Source organism: Acipenser ruthenus, chromosome 24 (assembly GCF_902713425.1).
Source record: "Acipenser ruthenus chromosome 24, fAciRut3.2 maternal haplotype, whole genome shotgun sequence".
Classification (NCBI taxonomy): domain Eukaryota; kingdom Metazoa; phylum Chordata; class Actinopteri; order Acipenseriformes; family Acipenseridae; genus Acipenser; species Acipenser ruthenus.
Genome location: NC_081212.1, coordinates 22,939,501 through 22,963,774, shown reverse-complemented (window position 1 = coordinate 22,963,774; position 24,274 = coordinate 22,939,501). Strand labels below are relative to the sequence as shown.

General features: G+C 37.6%; 1 protein-coding gene across 14 annotated transcripts in view; it reads right to left on the bottom strand.

The window, feature by feature from the left end:
* Positions 1–24,274, bottom strand: part of LOC117429447 (transcription factor 12-like) — a 96,949-nt gene that overhangs the window by 20,397 nt on the left and 52,278 nt on the right. For 11 of the 14 annotated variants that reach the window (XM_058998763.1, XM_058998760.1, XM_058998765.1 and 8 more), the window contains exons 6-9: positions 22,735–22,799; positions 15,782–15,914; positions 14,517–14,569; positions 1,256–1,355 (exon numbers count right to left, since the gene is read on the bottom strand). In XM_058998763.1, coding sequence (XP_058854746.1) covers positions 1,256–1,355; positions 14,517–14,569; positions 15,782–15,914; positions 22,735–22,799 — 351 coding nt within the window. Of the gene's footprint in view, positions 1–1,255; positions 1,356–6,515; positions 6,729–14,516; positions 14,570–15,781; positions 15,915–22,734; positions 22,800–24,274 lie in introns of those variants that run through there. The other 3 variants (XM_058998770.1, XM_034901722.2, XM_034901723.2) reach the window with 3 other exon arrangements.

Below are 24,274 nucleotides of genomic sequence, written 5' to 3'. Positions count from 1 at the left end.
AATTCAAATCTTTTTTTGCAAAACATTTGCAGACGGCAGCACACAACAGCAGTGCACTTAAAACTTTCATTACTGTACTAAAATAAAAACCTGGTCTGGATCACAGCTGAGAAAACACAAAGCTCCCCTCTGCTAATTACAAACACCCTGAGATTCATCTCGCTTATGTGGGGCAAAAGGGCAACCATTCCATAAAGCCTGGAAATTAGTCTGGGCTTTGTAAGAAAATGATTGTATTACGTGGAACTTTTCAAAGCATCTTTGGAAATGCTGGTTTTGTAGCCACAAACAGGCAGATTTTAAAAGATTTGACCCTGATCCATTTTCTATACATCAATATTCTCCTTGCTCGCTCTCTCTCAAGCAAAATATTATTGTCACTTGATATCTGCCAGTTTTTGTTCTATATCTAGATCATTTGAATTTAGTTTATATTTTAATGGACAGTGGACTTCAACAGAACAGCAAGTTTTCTGTAAAACTTTCCCCAGTTCTGTGTCTTGCTACTATATATTATCTGTTTCAACTGGATAAACTCCATTCACATAACATAGATTTTGGACAGTATGTCATTTAAGAAATGGGACTCAAGTAAAAAGCAAATCCTTTGTCATGCATAGCAGAAGAAAAGCACTGTCGACTTACATGCGGCTTCATAACCCACACTCAATGTTACAGTGAAAACAAATGGGTTGAGCTTTGTGCCTATTTAACACCAGCTTACCTTCCACTAGGGGTTAAGTAATGCAGCTAAATGGCCTCATCTGGCTGCCTTTTGATATTGAAAATAGGAAATTAGCAACAGGTGTAATGATAGAGTGAAATTCAAAGGAGCAAAAGAGCCCGAGGAACAAGTCATTACTCAGCGTTCAAAATAGTCTTTTGAAGCAAATTGTCATTCTAATTCCTTTCACCAGCCAAAAACCTGCATCTAATTCACATACATGTGTAAAATGAATAAAAGACAGACCACAGCAAGTAGGACCTTGGAAGAAACCGGAGAAAAGGAAAAGCAGATGTCACGTGACACCTTATTCAAGCAATTACAGGGCAGCACTAACAAGAAGAAACCTAGAGATAAAATTACATGAAAATGTGAACAGCTGGTTAACTTTGACTGGCACACTAGTATTGACCTGCACAAAAACAAAACAATAGATTCAAGAAGCACATCTAGTGGAATAATTCAATTTTTAAAACACAAGACTAATAGGACAGCTTAAAAGTTTATTTGCAATTCTGCTTATTAACTTACCAAAGAAAGTGCTTGCAAACATACTGTTGGGAGGTTTAGGAGACGGGTAAATGGGAGAATCTCTGTTATAGTCGTCTGAGCTTGGAGAGGGTGCATACACCTTTAAAAAAAAAAGAAAGAAAGAAAGAAAAAAGAAATGATGAAACTTGCAAATGTAATTTTCAAAATCCAAACTATGCATTTAGTGTTTTTTAATTCAAAACACATGGTGTTCCAGTATTAGACATTATTTATCAACAATGCCTCTTAGGGTAATGACTAAGCCAACAAAGTTTTCCTTTGAGCATTGCGAAAAGAATGCAGTTCAATGGCTACATCAAATTCAATAGACTTTTTCTGTAGGAAGAACAAAGTGTTTTCTTGAGTATTTTTGTCTTTTATAACAACAACATTGTTATCTAGAGCATGATTAGATTCTACTGTAAAGATCTGCGTGCCGAGGATCAATGCAGTGCCTAATCCAGACTTCCTTCAGTTTATAAAGATTCAGCCCACTGTGTGATCTTAAAGCTTGGATATCAGTGAACCTTTCAAGTCTGGCATGGGTTTTGAAAAGGTCTCTTTATGGGAGCACCAGTTTCCATTCTTAAATCTTTGTTGCAGAGATTCTCTGCAGGAACATTTTACACTGGCAAGTCACCAACTCTCTCATCACTTTGAACAGTAGATGGGGAGCTTCATATGCTGCGTGACTGAAAAAAAAAAAAGGTTTTAACTGGATTCACCACAATGAGTGATAGACTGAACATATCAAAATCTTCCTAACAAAAATGTAACGTGTCAGCTTTGAAATGCTCCCCATCATGCATCAGCTCAGACACATTAACTAAAATCACCTTTAATAACTGGCAGTCTTTTGTTTGCACCAACTAATGTAGCATATGCTGAAGCTGATGGATAATTCATCACTGTCAGCACAAGAACCGGTGAAATATAAGACAAGCAACACTACATAGTGGCGGAGGCATAAAGACGTGCTTTGATTAATGTGAGAAAGTGAGAAAGGCGATACTTTAGTTAGAGTTTTCAACTTCTGACTTGCAGCAAACAGAATAAATAATTTTCAACTGGCCAAATGAATTGTATAAGTTTACATTTATACTCTCCACCTCTGCACAAGCGGCGTACTCATATTTACTCAATTGAAACCATCGGAAAGAAATACATCTCCAAAATGTTTTTTTCCAAAACTTTACAAAATTTTGGTCCAGACACTAAACACACTGCAAGTACTTTTTTTTTTTTTTTTTACCTTTTAAGTTTAGTATAATTATGTAACTTTAATGTTATTTCAATGCATCTATGTAGAGCATCAAAGGGTTCCTGTGGCAAAGCACTACAGATGTGGTCTAAGCCTTCATTAACTCCAGATGCAAGTGGAATAGTAACCCAATGCCACTAAAAGGCAAGCCTCTTTCTCTTACAATCAGAAGAGAGCAAATTAAAACCAGAGTCCTCATGTCATCCGATCAGCTACATACAAGTGCCAAATCCTGCTTTAATGACCTAATCATACTTTTTATTTTGTAATAGCACATAATGATCAAAAGGAAGAAATATGGCACTTTTATACAATAACAAAAAGTTCAATGCTAATAAAGTCCTATTAACTGAAATAGAAAGGCTGCTTTTTAATAAAATTTAAAAAAGCCATTGATCGTCAAAGCAAATGTTTTATAGAACAAAATCCTGTTTTTACCTAATGCTGTATTTACAGTATTTGATGGTTAATTGACATATGTTTAATATATGACTATATCACATTGCTTGCATTAATAAAATAAATAAATAAAAAGGTTGATTTATCAAATGGTATTAAAATACAAGGTTAAAAGCCATTGTGTGCCAAAAACCAAAAAAGATCTTTACAGAATTCATTGGTTTATTGTTGTGCTTATAGTGGACAAATGAGCATGTCACTCGAGTGCCGTACGCTATTTGAAAAAAAATATAGATCTAGTCTGCATCACACCTGATCCCCTCTCCAGTTGCTTTGATGTGCCCATGGAAATGAACATAACCTTCACTTTGAAATATCAATAAAGTCTGATGGAGACAACAGGCCAGCCTGGCAGGGGAGTTTGACTTAATAAAGCCCTACAAAGTTAACCAGCAAAACTCTCTTGGGCTGACACACTTGTCTGGGCTGCTATGGACAGCATATGGCACAGGATCAAGTTAATTGTTCTAATTTCCCTCAGCTAACTGGTCGAACATTAATAAAGGCCTGAAATTACACAAGCCCCTAGAGAATGAAGAGAGTCTTCATCACTTTGTGTGTAAATACTTAAAGAATTAGCCTCCTCTGATATTTAAATTGGCGTGTGTGAATTGGTGTTATTTTACTGTCTGTTGCATTTGTGGAAGGAAAGACCACAGTTAAGATAATTAGCGTTTTGTTGTTGGTAATCAATACTTTCAGGTTTAGTAGAGTTTATATACTGTACTCCTCCCAAAAGCACTAACTTCATACATTTGGTGTATATGACTTCACGGCTGATTATAATGGTCAAGTCTATTGAAAGTCAACTAATGAAGCACATACAGTTCTAAAATGGCCACGAAGGATCATTTCTTTACTATAAAATGTAATCAGGAAGATAACTTATTTACATTGCCATTTTTTTTTTACACCCTTGAAAAATACAAAAAAGAAAAGTCAGACACTGCCAACACATTTACATTCTCAGAAAACGACTTACAAAACACTGTCTCAACCAGAGTAGCTGCAAGCTGTGAGTTTAGATGTAAGTGACTATGAAATATCGTGTTTGTACAAGCCATTATTATTGTATTTAGCCTTGGGGGATTTTTTTAGATTTTTTTAAATCTAACATAACAATAAAAGGCACCCGACACTCAGCTTAAACACAAAAGACCTTCATTTTTCAATCTTGTCTTTTCTTGATAAGGCACGTTGGATTTTCTGTTATGGGTAGCATGTTGGATTGTCTGTTACGGGTAGCTTAAAAGAAACAAATTCAATCTAAAGTTTGTAGAAAACAAAATCGCATGAAGGAGCATTTAAAACTTTGTTGTTTTTATGGTTAACAAAATTGTATTTTTCTCGAACAGTTCTGTACTTGCTTCAAAACAAGACCTGCATTGTTTTAGCTCTCCTAACCTTGACAGGAAAAGGGCTGCGAGAAAGTCAATGTATATCAAAAGGAGAAAGCCAAAGACATTTTCATCAACTTGCTGAATCATTCCAGCTTTACAATCACCCATTTATAGCTTCCTATTTTTACTTTACGGATATTAAACAGGAAGGACAACACCTTTAAAAAATAGACACCACACCCCTCACACATCCACCAAAATAAGTGGACTTCCAAAAACTATTTGTACAATTTAAAAGCAAGGGAACAAGGGAAGATATGTACAGGTAACAGAACACTTTACTAAATCATAGGCTTCTGAACAAATATCTACAGGTGTTAAAAAACTCAATATAGATAATCCAAAATCCTAGCACCCCCCCCCCCCCCCCCTCGTAAGACAGTCCATGAATATTTCATGAAACTAATTTGGGGTTAAGAATGTATAAATTACCAGAGCTCTACTCATCCCTAGACCTTAACACAATGTGTCATGTGTTTACCTAATGCTCCAGATCACACGGTTCACCTGTCACCTGTACTTGGCACATGCTATTAATTCAGCCCCTGCCCCTCTCTAGCTCTCAGCTCCTCTATTCAACGCAAGCCTGGAAATACTTTTAAAAAAGAAAGAAAGAAAGAAAGAAAGAACGAGAGATCAAAGTGTTTCTTTAGTGCTGCAGGAACAAAGAGAAATGCTGTCATGGAGCATGTGTACGGCTAACAAAAAAACCTTGATGGAAGTCAAATTTCCATCACAAATGTTATATTGTACACATTTTACTGTATTGACATAAAACATCACACATTTCTGACTTTTCAGGTGGATATTAAATGTTAGTATCACCTTTCAAAGGTACTAATTTAATCAACTATTCAAATACAGTAGTAAGTTAACATGCATTTCTATTTCAGCTATTGTAAGAGACCTTCTTTTGTGCAGCCAGACCAAAAAGTCCCTTGCATAGTAATATAATGTCGATCACAAACTAATCTTTCCCTATGTACATGAGCGGTCGATAAATATTTCAAAAAGCACCACTTGACTGAAAGGTGAAAAAATTGTGATTTTCAAAGTTACATACAGTAAATGTACTAGAAAAAACTCATACTGGAAAATGTTTTTACTAATTATGATTCGTGTGAAATGTTTGTCTTTCACCCCCTTGAGAACAAATTGGAAGCCTTTTCAGTTTTACATCTTGCTTTGCTTAAATCTGACAGAACAGTTCACAAAACCAACAGTGAAACTGATCTTTCATGGATCACTTCCCATAAACGCACACTTACAGGGCAAGGTGGAAGATAAAAGTTTTTAGAAAAAGCAGCTATCAAAGAGAGACTATTACTGACATGGCCAGAACTCGGATTAGCTTCCCGTCGGGTCAAGAATGCTGATTTGATTAGAAACAGATGGAATAACAGAAAAGCCCAGGCTTGGACCTCAAATCTAAACAGGAAACCCTAACCTTAAGAAGGCTGACTGTTCCCTAATCATTACCAGACTCATGCTTGTTATTCTTTCAGCTTACTAAAAAAAAGGCTTTCATCTGTCTCCTTACTGTACAGATCCACCAATTAAAAATAAATAAGTTTCCATAGATAGTTTAGTCAATTAAATCGTAATCACAAAATACTGGATGTAAGTAGATAAAAACTAGAATGGGTGTGCTATAATAAAACATACTATTCAAAGCACAAATAAAAGATCCATCAACAAAAAAATAAAACATCATAAGAATCAAAACTGTCATTTTAAAAACCTTTAAAAAAAAAAGTCGTATCCTGTAGTACAACTGAGGCTACCATTCCAAAACACTGTCCTGCACGTATCAGAATTGATTCCTTCCGCTTTGGAAAAAGCTGTTTAGCATACTCCTCCAATCATCTGATAAGTCTGAAGCTAAGAACTTTAAACAGTTGTTAGTTCAAAATATTCCCTAAACTGCTAAACCTATACATTCAGCTTCAACGTAATAGTTCTACAAGTGGTCTAAAGCAGAGTGTGGATTAAAATAAGAAGATAATAAAAGACAAAACGTGTTTTCTTGCTTAGAACAAATGAGACTTGAACAGAAATACACTACGAATAGCAAAGTAGTATCGTGCTTCTCCTGTTGATCAGTCAACCAACTACTAATCTGAAAAAAAGGTGCACTTACTGTTTTCCCATTGTAGTAATACATCAAGGAGTTGCTCCCCATTCCAGGCACAGGGTATGCACAATACATGTTGGTTTTTATAATTAGACTGTTTCAGGGTACAGCAACAGTGCACTACCTTTTTCCCCCCCAAGACATACATCCACTCTGTTCAAAAAAAGACTAATTCCTTCAGCACTATGCCTCCACACATGGATCTTCTCAGGAGTAACTTATGGAAATGAGGGCTGAACCATTCTGCGAAGCAGTCGAGGGGTGTGTTTTAATCCTAAAATTCAGAAGTGCTGATACCAAGGGAAAAAAAAAAAACAACCTCTGTGTGTCTGTCGGCTTCAAAACACACACACAAAAAAGCAGCTTTTAAAAAGACAAAACTTGGAAACCAAAATCAGACTCATACATAAGTAGCCTTTTGTTTATTAGCTTTATCTAAAAGCACTGAAAGCTGCAGAGAAATAAACACATGCAGTAGCTTAATCCAGAGAGGGTTAATCTTCTGTTTTTGCTCAAATTAAATGAGAGGACTTGTGGGTGAGAGGCCGTGTTCAGCCACCTCCAGCCACTCTGTCCATCTGGCTCTGTCTTAAGTTACTCCCAACCCCAGAAATTCACTATTGACTATAATGAGCAGGAGGAAACTGCATTTTTAAAGCTTGTTAGAAAACCAATGCCAGATCCACCTTCAGTCATAAGAAAACCACAATACAGGAGGGGGTTAATACCAGCTGCTTATTGTATTAATGTTTAATACCTTTATTTATAATTATTTCACAATCCATGGATCACTAGGACTTAACACTGACCCCAGCTCTAACATGTAATATGTTTAAATACCAAAAAAGTTTTTTTAAACCAAGCATTCAGTTTGGAAAAATGTATTTTTGTAACACAAATGCACCAGTAACAAAGCTATTGTGTGCAAAACACTAAATGGGAACGCTAATACCTGTAGAGTTTTCCAGCGTTTTAATGAATGGCATACCGTAATACCATTAACCAGTAAACAAAAAAGTTATTGAAAACAAGCAGCTGCTGCAAAAGGACACGATGTTACGTCAGGCTATTGAAACGCCAGGCAGCAGAATGACGTGCAACATCCTCCCTCCCTGAGGACCACAAAGACTTGTTTCAGCACTATGGAGAGCAGTGAAAACCCTTTGATTTACAAAACAATGCCATGCCCTGATCCTCTCTGCCAATGTTTTGTCTTCTCCAGACAGGGAGAAGTAAAATTTCTTCAGAACTCTTGGATTCTGTTGACTTTGGTACAGTAAGAGATTAAAAACCAATCCCAACTGTGCCGTGCCCTCACTGTTAAAAAGCATTTCTGCCGAGAGAAATGAAGTGCTTCAATAGCTTTATTGTAATGAAATGAAAGGTACTGCTCTGGCAGACAGACAAAACAGTGGTTCAGTTTCTGTGTCTTGTTCGTGTTCTGTCGATAAATTCTGTTTTATATTTCTAAAGCACTTATTTATGAATGCTTTTGATTTGCGATTAAATAGAATTTTTTTAAAGAAATTGCTATTATAACCTCTTAAAAGGTTATGTAGCTCTTGCTTAAAAACATGATAAAGTCCCAAAGAGCTACCAGTAAGCATATTTCACAAACTGTCTTAACAAAACAACACTCTAAAAAATCAATAATAATACCTATTCGTAACTTTGTGTGTTTTAACTCGTAATGTTTAGAGAGAGAGAGAGGAGGTAACGCTGGTTTACACAGAACTAGACAGAAATCTAAAATTGATTTTTTTAATACAGTGGTGCCCCTACTCGCTTCTAACAATAATAATCTCTTGAAACACAGAACATCATGTCACAGCTGCACTATATTATTCCCCCTCAAGGGAGAATCCTATTACACTGAAAATGGATCACAATGCCCTGGTCAATGCCCTTGTTTGTTCCCGTTTACCGGAGTGGCGTGTGAAGGGTTAATCCACGGCTCAGCCTGACAAAGTGAGTCAGCTGGAGATGGGGCTGATTTTTATATGTATAAACTGGATTTCAGACAGACATGCCGTCAGCACAGGGGAGCACTGAACTGACATGCACTGGGCAGCCCTAGTTTTTCGCCCGTGACCCATGTTGTGACAACATGCTGTCTGCTTGGAGTATAGAAACAGATTCCAAGAGTCAGAAATTGTTCAAGATATAAGCATTATGCTCAAGTCAATAAAAAAACTTTTTATACTGTATATTCTATAGGTCCAACACAAAAAAAACAAACTAACATCAAACTATGTATAAATATTTTAAGAAACTTCTTAATCAGATGACACTGTTTTAGTCCATTAATGCTTTCCAGTGTCACAACAGGAGAAAAATATAACTGCTTCAAAATGCATGTATTACATTAACGAGGCCATTCACTTGTATTTCCAATTTTAAAGATCACAATGTAACTTTATGAATTTTGTGTTTCAAGTGAACTATAAATCAATTATATTTTACAGATGTAATAACAGTATTATATTCTCTGATGTGTATTGTATATATTAATTTGGTATAATGCATCCATGGAATCTTTACACTTGGTGTAGGAAGTTTCCTCCACAGAATAAACCTGTATGTCCTGCATTCTTGTTTCTAGACTTAATCCCAGCTTAGCCACTGGTTGCCTGTGTGACCTTGGACAAGTCACTAGACCTCTTTATTGTGCCTCTGCCTCACACGACTGAGACACTGAGTAGACCAGGACTGAGATGCAGAAGATCCATCATTTCAGTCTTGATAATAAAACATAATACACTCATTTTGCAGAAAGACAGCTTTTAAAAATACAGTAGCAATATGAATTACTGCCACTTCCGTTTGCTAGATAACTAAACCCTTTATTTACAGGATGCAGAACTATACCACTATACCAGCACTAGACAGCACAGTATGATCTCCATGTTTTATAGAAGAATACAGGTACAGTAGTTATAGGTTAATCACATTCTAAAGGACGAAATAATTTTTCAAACACACCCATTCACAAATATTAATAAAACGTATTGTAATGATTACTATGCAATAATTTACACTAATCAGGGGAACCTTAACCTACACTATAATTAATATAGTTCTTTCACCGGATTACAGTACCAACTAATTATACATGTGCACTTGTTTAGTCCAAAAATGATAAATTATACATTTAAATTAAAATTGCTAAAAACTACAAATCTATAATGTTGTGGGATGTTTTACATCTGCAGACAGTGAAGCATTTCGGAATGCCACTGGCATTTGTAAACAGCTCTGCTGAGAATCCTTTTTTAAGGTTTTATCATTCGAGTTACAGATTACAGAGCATATCTGATCCTCAGAGTTCCACCGAGGACAATTAACTGAAGAGCAGGATTCTGGGTAACCCAGCATCACCCCCTGGTGGTAAACCAAAAGTGCTGCTGCTAGACACCCCTTCATAAAAACACTGTTCCAACAATTTTTGTATCAGCATTTATACCATTTCTTCAAAGGTGGTTTCTCCCTTCCTATACTAAAATCCCATAAAAAGAATGTCATCTATGTATGTATTTTACTGTAAAATGTTATCAGTATAGAAAACACATTGTTTAGAAAAAAATAGATTACAGACCATGTAGAAAACAATTCTCGATTTATCCTGTAGATGGCTCTATAAGCAAAATCCTGACACTGCACGGCTTCTACACAACTGCAGTGCAGGCCCCTACCATATACCACAGTCCTCTCAGCATCTGAATAAAACAGCCGTTGGGGACCATTTTGGAAACACAGTGTACATTGCAGACTACGTAGATCCTCTCTTCAGGTACTTCACCAGGCAGGGTGCTCCCATGCAGTCTCTTCGTTTTGTTTTCCAGCCCTCTGCTTAGCATGACTCTCAACAGAGCGAGATTGTTGTTTGAATGATCTGTCAAAAGCAAATGACAATCTTTTTGTCATTCACAGTCAGGGTTCTAGCCGGCTATACTCCCTTAAGGGAGTGGCATTTTTTCCTAGCCTACCTCAGCTAACAGAGCAAATGTCACATCAAGCATTGTGACTGTCTGCTGGACGGCACCTTCAAAACCCAAACCCTGTCCTTTATACAAGTTATTTCTAAACACTGTTTTCCAATAACAGACGTTTGAAGCCCCAGATTGCTGCAGCTTACTCTGAACTGCTGGTAAATGCTACTTCAGCAGGGGTTCAGAAAACTTGCCAATCAGAATCCCCCTTAAAAAGACTAGCTGTAAGTTGGTTTGCAAGTGTGTGTACAAGTAAGGATCTTTCTTCAAATCATCACAGAGCTTTAGAAGGGAAAGTGAGTTTAGCCACATTCATTTTTTTTTGTCATCTCTTAGTATTTGCCCTATGTAAAAATTACATATTGAAAAAATATTAAGTGTTCTAAAAATAAATGACAGATAAATTGATGTTTGTATTAATTCGTCTCAACTGACACTTGGGGACCAGAAGATGCTGTGTGTGTTTTTTTTTTAAAGTTTTGCCTTTAAAACCCAATAGCTGTAAATGTTTTAGAACTTTCATATGCTCTTCGACATTTCTTTTACAACTTATTTTCAATTGATGATGTGCTCTGTACTATACTGCTCTGTACTGTTTGCAATAATATGCTATATTCCCCTGTGTAGAAATTCAGTTTCTACAGCTGCTATCTGCATGCATTTCATTATGACAGAGTAGTTTGGAGTATAGGTCAGTTCTGACGACCAGGGTTTGGATTAACGAGAGTCAACTATAGAATTAACTCTTATTCTAGTAAAATGACTGGAATGACTCTCTGGATTAGCTCAATTCATCAGTGAGTAGTGATTTGAAACAAATTAACTAAAGGAAACAATATACGGACAAAATAATTCTTCAAAAGCTAATCCGACTATAACTTGAAAACACACACACAAATACCTGCCTGGTGGTGCCACGACCTGGGAGTCAGGCCCAGCGACCACACGTCCAGACATGAAGGTCGGATGTCTAGGAGCCCCGGTCGAGGGATCCAACCCCTGTGGCACAGGGGTGGTGGTCTCTTGACCTCCCCCGTCTTCTCTGTAGCCGGCAGCTCCCTCCTCTTGGGCTCTGGCCACAGAATTTCCGGCAGCGAAACTGCAACTTATAGAAACAACAAATCCCTGGGCGGTGACGTGCTGGCGTCCCCGGGCGGTGACGTTCTGGCGTCCCCGGGCGGTGACGTGCTGGCTGTGACGTGCTGGCGTCCCCGGGCGATGCAGGCTTTGCAGCCCTAAGCGTTGCAGGCTTGGCAGACCCATGCGGTGCAGGCTTTGGTCTCTTGGGCGGTTGAGGCTAGGGCTCCTCCCACTCCAGGTCTGCGTCTGGGTCCTCTTCCTGCTCCGGGCAGCTGACCTCCACATGTCCATACTCCAGGTAAATGGAGCACATGGGTGCACCAGCCCAGGCCAACTGGGACTGCTCCACCTCCCAACACTCTCGGTGGATCCGGCAGACCACCTCTTCCATTGCATTCAAGGCCCCCTCTAGTGCCGGGTACTTCCTTCGGATCCCCTTCAGCTGGAACTCAGGTGTTTTCTCCCCTCTGTTTTTAGCCACTGGAGGGTGCTGGGGTCCAAAAGCCATCTCCTGGCTACCTCCATGTCTCTCTTCACTACCAACAAAAAAATCATCATCAAAATAAAAAAAAAAAGGTGTACCCGCAGCACCTGTTCTGGCCCGTGGAGGCGCTATATCCCACGCTGGACACCACGTGTGGCAAGACGGCTCGAGTGGTGACGTATGCAGACTAGGAAGTTGACAGAGACACACACACAGGTACCGCTGTTTGAAAGTGCTGGTGCGCGTATTTATTATTCAAACAAAAAAAACAAAACACTTTTACACAAAACAGCTCACCGAGCAAAATACAAATTTAAACAAAAACACAGTCTTGAAACACACACAAAAATACCTCCACCATACAAGTACTGTGCTGGTCCTTCCAGCACGATCAACAAATCAGCAAATTATTTTTACTTTCTGTTTTTCGTTTTTTCTCGTCTCTCTCTCTCTCACACACGTTCCTCCTCTTTAAAACACACACGTTTATATACAGTGGCCATTTCCGATTTAACAACAAATGAATCAATTCAGAGATGGCCGCATTCTGCACGAGTTTTAAATAAACATAAAATACCTTTTAAATCATAACAATACAACAATAAACCATTCCTTTTTAAATCAACCCACAATAACACATTTGTTTTCAAAACCATACATTTTTTTAAATAAACGCAAAATACATTAAGCAGCAAGGCTTTGCCTTGCCCTCTATCTACACACAGGGCTTTACCCTGCCACAGGCTTAAAAACCTCCAATATAAGGGAAATGTAGATTATGGTGGTCCTTTCTATTTTCACCCAAATCGTTTTGGTAATCCAGCCCAAGTCACCTATAGCCAAGCTTTAAATCCACCACTGCATAATGCACGACTGTTCAAATGTAAACTAACAAACTATTTTTAGCTACTGAAAAATATTCCTGGCCTGGGGAATACTGATTGGAAGCATTGTGCTCATTTTGTTTATCAAGCAGCTATTCAGCCTCTAGTGGGGCCCTGGTGCTTATGCAAGCAAAAGCTTTCAAGAGTGCCTGCAGCTGCAATACTGGCTTCCAGGTAGGCTGCAGGTTTTGAACACAGCTGCCCCTGGGAACAAGAACAGCCTCATCTCCATCTGGAATAGAAGGCTATCAGATATGTTCTATCTCAAGATTCACAGCGTTACTCAGAGAGAGAGAGAGAGAGAGAGAGAGAGAGAGAGAGAGAGAGAGAGAGAGAGAGAGAGAGAGAGAGAGAGAGAGAGAGAGAGAGAGGGAGGAGGAATTCATACAAGACACCTCTGTATAGCCCAGAGTTAAAATGGAATTTACAAAAAGATGCATTTTATTCCCTCTGTCGCTGCTGTCTATGCACTTTGTTCCATTCAGCAAATACTGCTTTGAGTTATGACTCATCCAAATGCACCTGCGCCCATGTGTTAAGTACTGACAAATAAAAGCCCTACATCCATTTACACAACAAAGAGATGTACCCCGCAAGGCAGCCAAGCTCGCTCTCTCTCGCTCTACCTCTCTCTCTCTCACTCACTCACTCGCTCTCCCTCCTCACTTGTTTGTTCTGGGGAAAAAAAGCACTTTCCCTCGTTGCCCCAGGGATTTTGATTTTTCTCTTTTGCACTACTTTGTAAACCTTGATTCATTTATAAATAATTTCCCTTCTTTAAAGAATGAAGCATATTTAATACCAAATGAACATCGCAAAAGCATAAGATTATCACAGCCCCATACCCCCCCCCCCCCCCCCCCCAAACACCGTCCAACCTTTCCATTCAAAACCCTTTATTCTCTGAGGATACATTTCCAAGCAAAGAGGGATCAACAAACTAGTTGCTTTAAATCCTTTCTGATGCTGGGCTGAAGTTAGAAAGGCTTAATGAAGGCTTTAACAAAAAAAAAAAAAACACCAGGGCTTCACAATAAGCATCTGACTTGGTGATTTATGCATATTAATAACCCCAGCCCTACCGAGGCAAGCTGAGCTCTAGACTCCCTCCGAATCTTAATGTCTTCAGCTCCACTGGGATTATTACAAATGTAAATTTCTGAAATTCACAGCTATTAATCTCTGTCTGTCCTCCTGTTCAGCAACATAATGACTAATTAAACATCAAAAGACCTGCACTGGAGATCTTCTTAGACAGTTTCTGTCCCAGCAATCCTCCCATGAGAGGTATTCAGTGGTTCGGACAAGAAGGCCGGAGTGCACTGGCAAGCCGCAAATCACTAATATAACAAAACTAAAATGTTTATTATCAAATCAAGGGCGTCTGGCAGCTAGCAGTGTCGTTTTTGTGGGCTGGAGACAAACACATGATGTTCTCTCTGTAATGTCACTAAACAGGGAAAAGCTAAGCTGCTGTGAACTCAGTGGCAGCAATACAAATTGTCTGTTAGTGCGGTGGTGTGACCCAGATCTGTTTTTAAAATGCAGGCAAAGATAATCTGAAACTCACAGACGAAGGCAATCCAGGAGGAACCTTTCTCACTTTCTTTGCTTGTAAAGGATCTGCAAAAAGGGAAAGAGAAGCCTGTTTGCAAGGTTTGCAATATTACATAGATTCTGTATTGTGTGTGTATGAGACTTTGTATAAATGTACATCCAATTAAACCATTGAGAAGCCCTGAAGCCAAAGGGATTGCAGTAAAGCAGAGATATTCAATCACATTCTTAGATCACATAGGGGTTTATTAACAATCAATTATTTGTATAACTTTTTTTGCTATAAAAAAGTCTAAAAAAGTAAAAAAGAAAAAAACAGCAATGGTGTGATTTTTTTTTTTTTTTTTGGTGCGTGTGTTTGTTTTGCATCAAAAATCTAATTTGAATACGGCACACACCGAAACTAGAGACTTCCTTGAGCATACCTCATAATAGCAATAAAACATCGGGATATGGAAATTGAAGTCCACAACAACATAGAATGCTTTACAATAGTCCCGCCGTTTATAATGGTGTTACTAAGTCACATTAAAAATGCATAATCACTCTGTATACTAATATCCAGTGACAGATGCAGTAGGAGTTTATTTAAAGTAATTCCTGGCCATTACTGTCAGTCAACAGGCAGTGCGTTGCAGATCTGTGTCGTCCGCGTTTCACACAGAGAAAAGCAGAACCACCATTGCATGCTGGAGGCGGGGTGCCTGAACAAGCAAGAACAAAACGGTACAGAAATAGTTTTGTCCCTTGGGGCACAAGAAACTGTAAAAGTATCTCAGGATGATTAGAATTAAATATGCAGCTGGTTTTAATCATTAGTATCTGGACAGCATTCTGATTAACAGGCTTCTTGATTTTTAAGAGGCATCTAGTGCTATAGGAGTGATTATATAACTTAAGTAGTGGTATTTGTAAATGGGAAGAAATTACTCTCGCTGTGGTTTGGTGCTAATGGTAGTACAAGGATGGTTTTTGTACAATAATGTAGTAAAATCTGGAATGGGTGATACTGCTCTGCAGTATGAGTCTTATGCCCATCCCTGTAGTTACACGTGCACAGGATCTGAACATTCACTTTCTAAGATGCTAGGGGGCGTATTTTCAAAAGAGTTATCTCCATTCGTTAATTATTATTATTAAAGTAGTTCTTATTACACCCTGAATTATATTAATCCATTGTTTTGTTTTTGTAAAATTATTCTCTTTACAAAAAGTTCATTAAAGATGGTACCCCATTTCCTACAGCCAAGTGAAGATGCAGTCGCGTGTGATACTGACCAGGCGGCGCAGTGTCGTGAAGCGTCCTCCGTCGTGGGTTTGCGGAAGAGAACGAATAGAACGGGGTTCCAGGTTTTGCCGACGATGACAGCGGTCCTGGAGTTCCAAGCCCCATGTCTGATCGAAGACTGGACTGTAAAACAATGCGATAACACCCTGTCATCACTTCACGCTACAAATATTACTGAGCCTGAAGCAGCTGATAATACCAATCATTATACCATATGTTCAAGACAGTTGCTGTAATTTACTGAATTTTCAACCATGACTCACCCTGAGGCCTTTTTTTTTTTTTTCCTTCTGGAGAAATAAAAAAAATTAAATAAAATTCCCATCATTTCTCAAGGAAAATATTACTGCTCTCAAAACCGATTAAAAAAAAAAAAAAAGGTTTCAGACCTGAAGCATGCATTTCAAATGAATTAGAAAAGGAGTACATTCACAGTGTATTGTAGAGTTGCAAAAGCTTCTATCATTAAGAAATGCAATTCAAAAAGTATTATCCAACATGAGGCAACACAAGGCCATTTAGTGGAATATTATAGAGTTGTGCACATGAACTGATACTTGAACCACATGTCTAGGCACTACAGATTGGTAGATGGGCAACCAGCCAAACAGGTGTTAACTAGCCTGACAGATTCTTTCATTTCTGAGTAAGATTACAACTTGGTAACAACAGTTATAAAAATGAACCCAAATACAGCTTTTAACGTGTGTTCAACAGTGCAGTTTGTGTGGAGCTTTAAAGGGGTTTTAATGTCAATAAAACCCCTTCTCTCTTTAATATTATGGCTGATGGTAATAATTGTATTCTTGGGGTTAATATGCAATATTTACTATATTTTTCTGATTTGAATCACATGTTTATTTAATCAATCCTTTATTTTGAACTCTGAAGCACAACTACATCACATGCATACTGTGCCGTGCAGCCTAAAGAAGCTAAAATACCCCAGGTTGTTTTTTGGTCTTAACTAAAATGTGGACAAATGGATCCCTAACAAAAAAAGTGTCTGAAATGCTAGTGAATGTGTTATTAGACTGTCATAAGAAAAAACATTTTAACATGCTATTTTCACATATGTAGAAGTCCAGAATTAACACGTCTGTTGGGTGAATGCAAAATATGTCGTTTGTATGAAGCAATGCATGGTAATACCAACGTTCAGTGTTTTCCGCCAATGGGCTGCAACGAGGTATCAAACAATAAAAAAAATTCCAATGTAACATAAAAAGGACATAATAAAAGTCACTTTTTTAATATTACGTGCACAGCATACAACTGTCTTAACCTCTTTTGCCATACCTTACCATATCATTTACTAGCTTAAGGCATGAATTGTCAAGGATGGTGCAAGCATACATGTAAACAACTTTGGTTAAAAAAAAAATAAAAAAGTGAATTGCAGTTAAAAAGAAAAATCAATGTCATTAGTCCAACCTATTGATTTTACTGTCTTGTTAAGTCTAGGATAAAAAATTATTGACTAGCACTGATCATGACCTTAGGGCATCTTATGACAAACACACAAGAGAGATACACTCATTCTAAACCCCCCTCAGGATACAATGACAAGGAAGGAGTTTAGTGGTTAGTGCTACCAGGACAGGGTTCACTCTCAACCATCTGTCTCTGAGCCGGTGGCTCACAAAACCATCGAGAAGACCCAGCTTAACCACAGACCTAATATAGAATGTCTGAGCCTGTAGTCAGCGAGACCCTTGTTGATAAACATACATCCAATTACAAGGGAATAATCAACAGAGGGTTATCCTCCTAAAACACTAGCCAATAGCCCTTGGATTAGCATACTTACAAACACAGACGTCTAAACGACATTCTTTTAAACTAAAACTATAGCTCCTATTTGCATACTCATGAAAGCTAAACCAAGTAAGCATTTAGAATTAGTCTATATTACTGGATAACACCTTGGACAGGGTACAAATCTGCTATTGAAAAGAGCTTTTATTTCAGAAAGAAATGGGTACACATGTGTAAGTGTAGTGAAGGATAGCGTTAAGATAAGCAATGATTTCCACTGAAGCTATAGAATACGAGACCAAGGGGTCCCCGAGTGGCTCTTCCAGTTAAAGCACAGCCACTGGGAGTGCAGGATGAGTCACACAGCTTGGACGGTGCCAGGTCGCGTCCAGGCTGTGCAAAGAGGCCCAACTTTGCTGGGGACTCTGAAGGGGGCGTCACATTTAAGTGGGAGATTGCAAGTTGAAACAAGAAAAACGAAAAAAAAAAAAAAAAACAATATAAAACCAAGATCTCATGATGTAGGTCACAGCGCAATTCACAGCAATTTATAAAGGTTTTCTTGGAAACAGCGATACATTTCATGGTTTGTCACAATCTACTTTAAAGCATTACCACCTTCCAGAACCAAGCTTATCATCAGTTATCAGGCTCACTGATGCAAACTCTTCCCTGAGCTCAAGAGTAGAAACATTACAGGTCTCAAGGCTTTCTGCATTCCTCTAGAAATACTGGTTCTTGGCGCCTGTCTTCGCCTCTGCATTGACCTGGCTAGGTGTTTGTCTGTTATCTGTTTGCAAAATTAACACACAGATTTGCTGAAAGACAGTGGAAGGGTTCCCTAGCACCATCAGCGTGCAATCAGCCCATGAGAATACTGAAGAACTTTATGTTACTGACATGCTAAATATCAGGCAGGACTGTACACAGTTGTGATTGATTCCTACTGTCAGTCACACTGGAGTGTGATTGGGTGCTAAGCGCACTGTTCACAATCAGAGCATGTTGACACGGCATACAATATAAACACTTGTTTTATTGAAGGCGATAATGAATAAGGCTGATAAAATAATAATTATCAAACCTTAACACTCCAGATAGCAGGTTAGCAAGATTATGGTCTACAGATTGTCACAGGTACTGTAAATAAGATGGGCTTTCCATTTTGGAAATGGTAAAAGTGAAAAGACACAAAGTCAGAGATAAAACACTAACAATCGTATAATAATCTAAAAGACGTACCTAGTGTTTTAAATTCTGGGGACTGTACACATTATTAGTGTAGCTTGTACAGATTTTTATCTAAAATAATCTCATGTGAAGATTATGTGAAACACAATTATTATGTTTCCATGAACAAAGGTAGCATGAATAAGTAATCAACATGAACCAGATGAAAAATGAGTCTTTGATTGTGACCTTCTCTCGTGCTTTGTTGTAAACAAGGTTCCATTAAAACACTTTGTGCTGAACTTGTAAAGCTTCATTACTAATCTGGTACTTTTTTTGCCATGTATTCAACAAATCTGTGCTATGGGGAACACGGCTTCTATAGTAGAAACTGGAGTTATCCCAAATTCTAACTTCAAATCAGATGACAATGGAGTCAGTCCATCCATTACCAAACATTAAAAAACACAAGGGTTTATTATGTTAAAAATCTGTCGATATGGGAAGATTTCAATACAGAATAGCCTCTCCAAATTTTAATTATCATCATCTATGCTGAAATGTCATGCAGGTTTGAGAAGATAATGACAGTCATCCGTCAACCGCTTCCTGCCAGAGTAATCAGGCTAATCTGTCTCACTGGAATAGAGCTATAGAGAGAACATAGAGACAGCTACCTGGGGTACCAAGCTCTGAAACAATACAACATAATAAAGTGATTTAAAATAACACATTCCTGACATCCAAACTGTCCTTAGCACTAGCACTGCTTAACATAAAAGAATATTTCCTCATGTTTACCTCTGGACGTCCTCAAGTTACAGTGCAAGATAGACACTACTGAATACAGTAATCTTTTTGATGACCTTTCACCTCACATGACTTCATGTGGGGGATGACCATGACTCTAACAAATAACAATAGCATCATTTTAAAAGCTTTAATTCATTTAAATATGGGTTCGAGCAATCCCAATTGGTCCACTCCAGTTGTAATGGCCCATGTTGTAACATGGAAATACAGCAATGGAGCTGCTTGGAAAAATCCGAAAGCTAAAATTATAATACATGCATTGTTCTACTTTAGAAAGCAAGTCATCTGAAGGATCGCTAACACAGTTAGAGAAGGGACAGTGCGTTCCTGTTTGACAGCGCCGGAACATTTAGAATTTCTAACTCAATAATACCTGAAGTGTCTTACATCATGTTCACATGATGTAATAACATGCTGTTAAATGAGTCACCTTGCATTAGCTTCATGACCATAACATAACGGATGGGCCATTACAAAGAGACTGGTGTAATAATATTGCTGGGAACATTGACAGATTATTTTAGCATTGGATTTTCTTATTGATCCACCACAGGAAGCTTCGGAGGTAGACAGCTTTATTAACAAATTGTACGCAGGAGTACTCCAGCAGTAACATAAACTGGTTAAAAAAAAGCACATTCTTCACTTGAGGAATTGAATTAATGCCACAAAAGCACACATGCTGTCAAGTGCCACACATTTCCTAGCTCAATGAAAGATTGCTAAAGACTTCAACACGGTACTTTTAAAAACTTATAACAAGGAACTTTCAAGTTGTACATGCAAGACTTTTATTATGCACTAGAAAGACAACTACTTGAGAACAACATGGCAAATGCAAACAAACAATAAAGTGCAACGAAGAGTGAACTATAGAAAACAAACAGCAAGTATTTTATAATGGAATAAACCTCAACATGACTTTAGGACACCGAAGATTTGAAAGGGGTTTTCCATATACTTTCATAATGTGACATGATTTGAATACTGAGAGTGGAGGTTTTACGGAACACTTAGCAACTCTGCTCAATTTGAACTGAAGCTCTCCATCACAACTGAGGCATACCATCACATTTCCACATTACTTCAATCACCATCAATGCTCTGACACCAAGCGTCAGTAACAGGTGACACAGCATCAACTGCCTCCTGCCCTGTCCTCTGTAATTTACACTCTCACACAAAACAAATCACATTCAAATGACTAAATAATTAAGGAAATGGGCCAGAAAACGACCAAAGGAAACAAGAGGTGGTTGGAGGCTAGAATAAGTGGCATACAAATACTGAAAAAAGTATTATGGTAGCAAGAAATCGAGACATAGCACAGCTTTTCTTCATGTGTATTTAATGTTGTGATAAGTTTATGGCAAATATGAGTTGGAGAATATGAGTTGAACAAGATTTTAATCCATTCTTAATTTTGGGAATCCTGCATTTGCTCACACAGCATTGGGTCCCGGGAGTAACTTGACACCTGATTTTAGTAATTTTGTGAATTTTTAAATGAAGCCATTTTAAAAGGATTCTATTTTAGTGTTTATTTGTTTTAACTTTGGCCTATCTTCAGGCTCTCCTATTTTGTTTTTGCTATGGGAAAGTGTTGTATCCCAACCCTGGTCACTTATTGTTACAAAAACACCAACTATAAACATTTTACAGAGAAGGCTGACACAAAACAGTGGAAAAATGGTTCCTTACATGTTTTGTAACACTCAAACTTGCTTTTATACAAAACGGTCTAAACTGCACTGTTGTAATCTAGTAACCCTGCTTCGAAATGTTTCTGACCAGCATTAAAACTCAATTCTGTTTACTCCTGGGAAAGGTAAATATTTCAGTTGGTATCTGAAGTCATTTAACATGTATGTTTGTAAAGGAAAAGGTAAAGAACTTGTAATGTCTGAAAAAAAGGAACACTTTCTGTTACCAAATTGTATACACTTATTCCAGGTATAGTTTTTAATTTTAAATAACTAATATTAACAATAATTAAATATCATAAAAACCACCATAAACTGTACAAAATAAAAGCATATAGGATATCATTAACTCGTCAGAAAATCCTTCAAAGATGATCATACACGTCACAAAGCTCCTTATATTCCATGTGTGTTTGGGTGTAGGGTGCGTGTGGACCATCAAAACCAAAGAAGGAAAATAAGCCCATTTCTGTGCTAATAAAGTTGACTTGGAAGTTGAATATGAGCTAGAGACACCACAGGAAGCTTGTATTAATGAGAGCTGTGCAGATACAGTTGAGCCTTTGTTTCTGACATCTGTGTGGAGGGGGGAGGAGATCTGAGATGACCCTTATTTAATGGTATCTCGGCAGAGAGGTGTTCTCACTAATGTTACCACACTGAGCTGCCTGCCTGAGCATGACTGTGCAGGCCACAGAGACTGCTATTAACATTTCTGTATGGACTCTGCTTCTCACATTTCAATTCACCAATGAGCTTGCATGCTGGGCTTTTCGAGCCACTTAGATATTCCTGTAAACACAAGTTAACAGCTTGCAAAATGACTGGAACTTTCCCGTTGAAAAATATCTTGGCATGTCTCTATTACACCAGCTAATTATTTTGTAATTCTCTTTAAAACACATATCCTGAATGCATTCTTAACGCTTAAGCATACAGCCATGGCTTAAGACCCTGAAACGAATTAGTTATATTATGATTTATACAGTCTAATATAGCTTTATCTAGCTGCCTAGTGAAAGAGAAATCTAATGAGGATTACATGCTAGTCATTGTATAGAACTACAATGAGTTTACTACCACAATAATGCTTTTAAATATAGCCCTGAAGATGCTACTGTCCCTTTTTATATTTTACAGCATGGTTTCCTGTGAAGAAAAACCTGAAGTTTAACATTTCAGGTCTAAACTATGAACAACTTCCTAAAATCTATATTAATAAAATCATATCAGAAAAACAGTGAAAAAAAAATGCACATAAGAAAACGTAGACAGTTAGGAAGTGGAGGCTAATGCAACCAGACACCAGAACAAAATGATTATCCTATAACTAAATCTAATTAATAAAGATACAAGTTAGAACATGCTGCAGCTGTGCAATACTACACCAAACAAGAAAACAAAACTGAATGTGTGCGTTGATAGTTGTTTCTTTCTAATAGCAAATGCATCTATGTAGTTCATAGCACAGTATAAGAGCACAAAGGCAAACAACTTACTTGGCATCCAGAAACTCCTGGCTCTCTGGCGTACACTGAAAATTGACCTCTCTCTGAAGATTTACCTTAAAACACAAACATACATTATAAATTACTTTAAAAATCAAAGACTTTTTTTGTATAGATAAAACACAGATTCAAAACAATGTCAGAACAACGTATGCAATCTTTACTTTATGACAAGTCTTTACTAAGTTTGTGCTCGCTGTAGGATGCCCACAAAGGAATTAAAAAGTATAAAATGTACTAGAAGTAATGTAGGGATTTGAACCCATATTTTCAATCTACCAATAGATGACATTTTTAAATATTAACATTTGTGTTGAACAGCTGCTTTAAATCTACCTTGAGACCGGTCAAGGACGGTCATCACTAAAATACTGATTACTATGAAAGATCCTACTAAAGGTGTTCTTATAAAATGCTTACATCAATGTCAACTGATTCAGTATTTTCTGCTGAAGCAATGTGCCGTGAAACAGCCATCAGGCACAAAATAAATAAAATACACAGTATGCAAAATTATTTGAACTAACATGAAATCATGCTGCTCACATTATCTAAACTCAGCATTTTTCCTCAGGAAAACAGGAATTGTTGACAAAATGATGAACAACTTTGACTAAAGCATGCATTATCCCTGGCAGGTTTTAAAAACAAATACAACAGCAAATGTAGCATTAAAACTCAATTCTGTTTACTCTTGGGAAAGGTAAATATTTCAGTTGGTATCGGAAGTAATTTAACATGTTGTATGTTTGTAAAGGAAAGGTAAAGCACTTAAAAACATCAGATGCTTTTTGCAGTGTCTGAAAAAAAGGAAAACTTTGTTACCAAATTGTAGACACTTATTCCAGGTATAGTTTTTAATTTTAAATAACTAATATTAACAATAGTTAAATATCATAAAATGCACCAAAGACCGTACAATATAAAAGTATATAGTATATAATTCTCATAAGAAAATCCTTAGAAGATGATCATACACGTCACAAAGCTCAAAACTCACATGAGAAAAAAAAAAAACCAAGAAAAGCAGTTTAACTGACAATTGTATTTCCTTTTCAGGGTTTGCAGAACTCTATAAAAAAAATCTAACATTTCTAGGTTACCCGTTTCTATAAGGGAACCTGCATTGAGTTGTGGGTTAGCAACTGCGCATATCAGGTGCCCACAACGCAAGGTTACATCTGTTTGACAAGGCTGATAGTCACCTGGAAAGAAAGAGTAGAAAACCAAAAACCTCTAAACACTACTTGTTTTTGTTAAGTTGACAGAGACTTTACAAGTCTTTCTCTGTGGGCTTTAAAAATGGCAAGTACTTACAAATGAATATGTAGTGTATTCCCACTCTAACTGGCATATTTCTGCTCATACATAATGTACTGTACAAGCTGTAGAGACACCAGTGCAGTGTAAATCTCTTAAGTGTGCACACCGGTAATGTAGTTAATGCAGAACATGTTCAAGGTAGCCTCACATTACATTTAGCCTCCAGAGTATTGGAGCTAACTGAAGCAGTATAAATGTGCTGAGGGAC